The following is a 7101-nucleotide window of genomic DNA, read 5'->3' on the forward strand; positions in this document are numbered from 1 at the left end:
ACAGAAGCAAAGCCCAAACCACACCCACTGCCGTGGAGTCCATTCTGACTCACAGCGCCCCTAGAGGACAGAGTGGAACTGCACCACAGGGTTTCCTAGGCTGTCATCTTTATGGAAGCCGACCACCACATCTTTCTTGTGTGAGTGGCTGGTGGGTTCAAAATGTCAGCCTCTGAGTAAGCAGTACAGTAGCTGAGTGCTCAGCCACGGCGCCAGCAGGGCTCCTTTAGGCCAATTAGGAGACATGGTTTCGTTCATTCATTCCTGCATTCATTTTTAATTCTCTGAATAAAATGATTTGGAAACAACAGTTGATTCAATAGTCACCCTTTGCCGTGATGGCTGTATAAGCACCAGGGACAGAGCGCACCTGCTTCGGAGACTGTGTGCGGGGAACTCGGGCCCCAACAGCTGTTTTCAGCGAGATCCTCGGTGTGGTGGACGTTTTTGCTAGATACAGACTGCCAGGCTGTGGACATACACGTTGCCTCTGTTTCATTTGTATCCGTGCATCTTGCATCTCTCTGGCATTCTGAAGACTTGACACTAAATCTATTAAAGAATACATAATTAGCCAGTACTCAATGTGCTGCAGAATTTTAAAAGCACAGCCAATCCCTGTTTTACATCATACAAATCAACTTTCTGTCATTCTAAATGCAGAATAAAAGTATTTTTCTTCCTTTTTTGTATCTTCAGGGATGAACAAAGCTTCCCAATTTGTAAAGCTGTAAAAGAATAAAAATACAGCAATTCTTTTTATCTCACACTTGGAAGAAAATCAGTAGCCAAATAAAAAAAAAAAAATATTCCAGTCCAGCAGGCCAGGACTGCATGCTCTATCTCTATTTTCAACAAGCAAATCCACAAGTAGGTATTTTTAAAAAGGAAACAGAACAATTTGACCTACTCTTTGGATTTAGAACTATCTAACGTACTGAAAAAGGTTTTGAAATTATTAATCATCACAGAAGGGGGCAACACCCTTGGGACACCATTGGATAAGAGCACTATCCAACCCAAAGGCGGGAACGTGTCACGCGAATTCCCACCCGGTACCTAAAGGTTCTCCGGCACCGTTTCTGGGAGGTGCAGCTGCTGCCTGATGGCAGGTGCGCCCGTCAGCCCGAGGAAGTCCACCCTCACCAATGCCATTCTCACTGTCACCGGCATCGAGCTCAACTCTACTGCTTTGGGTGTGTTTGTCTTCTTCCAAATTCACATTCCTGGTAGCACACTGCTCATTTCCTTGAAAACGTGACCTCGTTTTAAAAGGTGGGACAAAGACTTTGGTGGCTTTGCCTGTCGTAACTGAGGGTCTTGTTTTCTCATTTCCCGTGGCAGGAACTTTACGAGGCAGCTGTCCTGGAACGGATAAATTGCTTGGAGGTTTTTCCAAAGCCAAGTGTTCAAAAGAACAAGACTTAAAAAGAAATTCCTGACCAGGTGCCGTAAAATTCGGGTTCTGTATTTCTCGCGATTCTTTAGTTGTGCTGAAATGGGGAGAAAAGTATTTAAGTTTGACTATTTACCAGTGAGCCTGACTATTCACTACTCATACTTGGCAACAGAGGGTCAGCAATAAAGAGGAAAACGCTCAACGAGATGGAGTGGCACAGTGGCTGCCATAATGCGCGCAAACCCAGCAGGACCGTGGGGTGACGCAGGACCGGGTGGTGTTGCGTTCTGTCACAGACGGGGTCGCTGTGAGTCAGAGCTGACTCGCCGGCACCTGACGACAACAAGAGCAAACTCACTGCCTTCGAGTCGGCCCTGACTCACAGCGACCCCTCCTTGGGTTTCCGAGGCGGTATCACTACGGAAGTAGATTGCCCAACCTTCCTTCCGAGGAGTGGCCGGTGGGTTTGGACCTCCAGCCTTCTGGTTAGCAGTCAAATGCCTTACGCACTATGCCACCTAACAACAACATTCACCAGTAAGTGCACACATATAAATGTTAAGGGATCTGTATTTTCTTTGTAGACCTCACATGTTGCATATTAATTCTTTCCCAGTAACTGTTTTGCATTCATCATGGTTGCATGTCAAACCACCATCCTGGGCTCTTCAAGTCTCTGATGATGTCCTCACACCTGTCCTCTCAGGTTTGACTCTACCACCTTCTCGGGCAATGGGAGTCTGTCAGCGGGGCTCTCTGTTTGGCCTGTCCACTTCCACCACAGACTTCTCACCTCCTGCACCAGAACAGCAGTCACACGTCCTCTCTGCTCTGACCAACACCTTCTGCTGTTCTCTGGCCGCCACATAATGGTTTCGTCTCTGCAGGAACCCCACTACTTCACTTTATTAATCTCTCTTCCACCTCTTTAACCGTTTATTAGTGCTCCCTTCATTTAGCAGGAAAGGCTTGCCACCCTTGAAACATTTCCCCAGCCTTCCCTCTCCTGAAGCCGGTTCTCATGTGTAGTCCCATCACCTGCCGTATCGAGCTCAACATTTACATGCGATGATTCTTGCTGTCCCGTCTGCCTCCCTGAATAGCAATCAGTTACTTATTTTTTATTCATCAGCACAGAATATATCAGGCACTCACAGTAGTTGCTTAACAAATATTTGCTACATGCATGGAGCTTTTCCCATTTACTACGTAAATAAGAGTAACATGCATATACATAACTAAACATTTCCTTCTTTTTTAAAATTACAACTTGTTTTCGAGAAAAACAAATGAAAACAAACCAACAACAACATCACCTAGCTTTCTACACATAAGCATGTGTATTTGAATCCGGCTGGAAAATATATCTCAGAAATACAGTTAACTGTTTTTGACACCACCACAAATAGTTATTTTTGGGAAGGCTAACATTAAAACAATTTAAACCAAATCTTTGGGTTTAAAAAATTTGCCAGATAGAAAAGATTTTGCAACTGCTTTCAACATTTTTAGATGCTTCTACTAATATTTGCGCCTGATATCTCTAAGTGCCATCCCTGTAACTCCTTCTTCTTGATTTTTCCTACTGAAGGACCACTGTACAAAACTGAAGACACAGCCCTTCATCAGCGCTTCACTACATACACCCTCACAGGCAAAACTTCTTGCCTCTCCCCATCCACCCAAGTCACGTATGTCATTCAATCCATATTCAACATTTACACTGTTGTTGTTGTTGTTATGTGCCGTCGAGTCAAACCCAACTCATAGCGACCCCTCCTTGGGTTTCCGAGGCAGAATCACTACGGAAGTAGGATTGCCCAACCTTCCTTCCGAGGAGTGGCTGGTGGGTTTGAACCGCCAGCCGTCTGGTTAGCAGGCAAGTGTCTTAGCCACTATGCTACCAGAGCTCCCAACATTTACATTATGACTACGTAAAAATGATTTACAGCTGAGTTGTTAAATTAGCATAAAGTGCACACAGTATGTGTTTGTCTGTATTTCAATTTTCCTTCTTGAGTAGTGTTTCTTCTAAGTTTTGATCAGTTTGGTTTTTTCCTGATGTCTGGCAATCTCTGGATGTCTGTACATACTCAAGAGCTGGGAACCAAAAGGCAGTTCTTGGTACATAGGCAGAAACTGCTGACAATAAACAAAACTGTTGACGGATTAGCTAGAAAACTGCAATAGTGAAAACTCAGCTGCCAGCATTCTAGAAGGTGGGTGGGGAGACTGCTTCTGGGGTCCTCACACTCAGGGGGCTACACTAACTTCTTCACTGACTCTGCTCTCAGTTCAGACTTCTGGCTTCAGCTGCACCCCCTGGGCTCTCCAGTGAAGAGTCCTTCTCTACTGAACCCTCTCTGAAGAACCACCGTCTGGTCTTCAGTTAGAATAGCCCGGGTTCATGGCGTGAAGGTGGCACCAGACATATCTTCTACCCTCCTTAGTTGGGCTCTCTCCCTCTCCATCACGCAGTTCTGAAGACATCTGAATCCACCACTGTCTGAGCTTCTGAGGGTTCCTGAGTGTAAAGAGTTGGCTTTGTGCTCTCTCCACTACCAGCTCCAGGTCCGTCTTCTTCTGTGCGCTTTCAAACATTTAGATGCTGTAGTCCCTCCTCCAACTTCCTTGTCCTCTGACGTGTGTCTGTGGCATGGGCAGACCTCAGAGACACTGTGGGTTTGGTTCCAGACCACCACAATAAGCGAATATCGCAATAAAGCAAGTCATTTGTTGGTTTTCCAGTGTCCATAAAAGTTCTGTTAACACTATTCTGTAATCTATTAAGTGTGCAATCATATGATGAGAAAGTCTGAAATACCGTGAGAAAGACCAAAACGTGACCCAGAGATGCGAAGTGAGCACAAGCTGTTGGAAAAATGGCGCTGACACACTTGCTCGACGCAGGGTTGCCATTAACCTCCAATTTGTGAAAAATGCAGTATCTGGGAAGCGTGACAGAAGGAGGTGTGCTTGTGTGTAAGTTCCTTCACTTGGCTTTGGTAGGATTTGGGGAGGCAGTGAAAGGACCGAGTATGTTTGACTCACCGTCTTTCCCAAGAAAGCTGGCTATCATGAGGTCTTCTCAGTTAGCACCATCCTGAGGGTTCCCTTCGCCTCTCCCTATGTTGACCACTTGTTTCCTAAGTCCCATATCTTCCTCTTTCTTGATTCAGCTAATTATTTTGATTAGCTCCCTGAGAAAAAGGCATAGGAGATAAATCTTGTGCTACTTTATATCTGAGAAATGTCTACGGCCACACGTACCAGACACTGGCCAGTGACAGAATCCTAGGTGGGAAATCATGTTCTCTCTGAATCTCGAAGGCAGGTACAGTACATATTACACCTCACAACAACAACATCATAGTCTGCACTCTTCCAGCTTCCACTGTGGCTGATGAAAGGGTACACACCATTTTAATTCTCAAAGCGTTATTGGAAACCTGCTCTTCTTTTCCTATGGGAAATGTAAAGTTCCTCTTTGTCCTTGGTATTCCAGAATCTCCCAATGATGTGCTTCAATGTGGGAGTCTGTTGGCACATAGACTCTTCCTTCCTCTGTTTCCAGTTCCCTTTTCCTCAGTTGTGCCTGGTATCTCCCCTGCCTCAAGCCCAGAATCCCCTAATTCATCCTCTCCAAACTGCTGGTCTCCTGGGGGAGAGCGATAACTGACCGCCTGCCATAGGGGAGGGAGCAGATGTAAACGCTTCTTGAACAGTCACCTAGTCTTCCTACGTCCTACTTCATCTCCACAAGTGCATGGTATGGCCAACTTCAGAGGCTTCCTCAGGTCCCTCAGAGGGCAGTAGGGCCTTCTCTGCTGACTCTGACAACACTTTTATGTGTAAGTTTTTTCAGGTTTGCCGAGTCACCCAACTGCTTTCTGGCTTCCAAAATTCTGTTGTTGTCTGTTTCTTCTGTTCTTTGTCCTAGTGGGTTTATATTTATATATATTTTTAAAGTCTTATTAATTTTAAGAGCCCTGGTGGCATAGTGCCTAAGGCATTTGACTGTTAACCAGAAGGCTGGCAGTTCAAACCCACCAGCCATTCCTTGGAAGGAAGGTTGGGCAATCTATTTCCGTAGTGATACCGCCTCGGAAACCCAAGGAGGGGTCGCTATAGGTCAGATTCAACTCAAAGGCAGTTTAGGTAGCATAGTGCCTAAGGCACTTGACTGCTAACCAGAAAGCTGGTGGTTCAAACCCACCAGCCACTCCTCAGAAGGAAGGTTGGGCAATCTACTTCCATAGAGATGCCGCCTCAGAAACCCAAGAGGGGTTCACTATGGGTTGGAGTCAACTTGATGGCAGTGAGTTTGGTTTCTTTTTTAATTAATTTTAGTGGGGTTTTGAGAGGCAAGAGAGGAAAAGGGATGATTTTCCATCTCTACTGTCTTTTTTGTGAGTTGATTTTCAGTAATTTCCTTAATCTCTCTCACTCTCAGTATCTCATCTAAAAACTGGAACAAAGTTTGTCTATTTAGGTGTCATTAAATGAGAAAATGAGATGACATAAATAGCACTATAAAGCACCAACAAAAGGACTGAAGTCTTTAGCCCTGGTATATGTTTCCAAGATTTCTTCGCTGCATGTTAGTGACATATGGTAGCCATTATTTTTAGAAATATTTATTTAAAAAAAAAAAAGTTATTCCTATGACAGCATATAGTAATAATTTAAAAAAAAATTTAAAGATGGCTTACCAAGATGGTGCACAGGTAACTGGCTGTAAGGAAATGTGATGCATAAATAGTCTTCTATCCTTTATTGTGCCTACAAAAAAATCATTTTATATTATATATTATTGAAAATCTAATGGGAGATTTTGTTTCCTGTCAGTTTATTACACATTATTGTAAATATTTACAAAAAATATTCTGAGACAGTTACGTTATTGTTGTTGTTATGTGCCGTCGAGTCGGACCCAACTCATAGTGACCCCTCTTTGGGTTTCCAAGGCAGTATCACTATGGAATTAGATTGCCCCATCTTCCTTCCGAGGAGTGCCTGGTGGGTTTGAACCACCAGCTTTCTGGTTAGCAGTCAAGTGCTTCAGGCACTATGCCACAGAGCTCCTTGAGACAGTTATAGATTTTTAAATTTTCAATTCAACTAGTGAAGGCTCAGTAAATAAACAACAAGAGAAATCTTTTGATTCACAAACTGATAACAACTGTATACCAAACTAACAGAGCAAACACAAAAAACAGCATAAACACAAAAAACAAAAAAGTATAAAAGAAATCAGCATAAATTTAGCCTAGAAAGAGAAACTGAAAACTACTAAAAAATGGTGACCTACAGTGAGCAATTAACCGCCAGCCTTCTGGTTAGCAGTCAAGTGCTTTAGCCACTATGCTACCAGAGCTCCTAGTAAATTAATAGTAAAGCCAATTACTATAATGAAATGTGCAAAGACCTGGAGTCTGAAAACCAAAAGGGAAAAACACACTCGGCATTTCTCAAACTGAAAGAACTGAAGAAAAAATTTAAAAGCCTCAAGTTGCAATATTGAGAGATTCTATGGGCAAAATATTGAATGATGCAGGAAACATGAAGAGAAGATGGCAGGAATACACCAAGTCACTGTACCAAAAAGAACTGATCGATCTTCATCCATTTCAGGAAGTGGCATATGATCTAGAACCAATGGTAATGAAGGAAGAAGTCAAAGCTGCAATGAAAGAACTGGC

At 43.6% G+C, this 7101-nt stretch overlaps 1 protein-coding gene across 1 annotated transcript in view; it reads right to left on the reverse strand.

Moving 5' to 3' along the window:
- The window catches only part of BRCA2 (BRCA2 DNA repair associated), a 101088-nt gene that overhangs the window by 38804 nt on the left and 55183 nt on the right, over window positions 1-7101 (reverse strand). Inside the window, 3 exon segments of the mRNA XM_007955959.1 lie at window positions 371-552; window positions 1060-1493; window positions 6112-6181. Of these exon segments, the coding sequence (XP_007954150.1) occupies window positions 371-552; window positions 1060-1493; window positions 6112-6181 (686 nt within the window).

Source organism: Orycteropus afer, unplaced genomic scaffold (genome assembly GCF_000298275.1).
Source record: "Orycteropus afer afer isolate SDZICR_OR568_19922 unplaced genomic scaffold, OryAfe1.0 scaffold00558, whole genome shotgun sequence".
NCBI classification, from domain to species: domain Eukaryota; kingdom Metazoa; phylum Chordata; class Mammalia; order Tubulidentata; family Orycteropodidae; genus Orycteropus; species Orycteropus afer.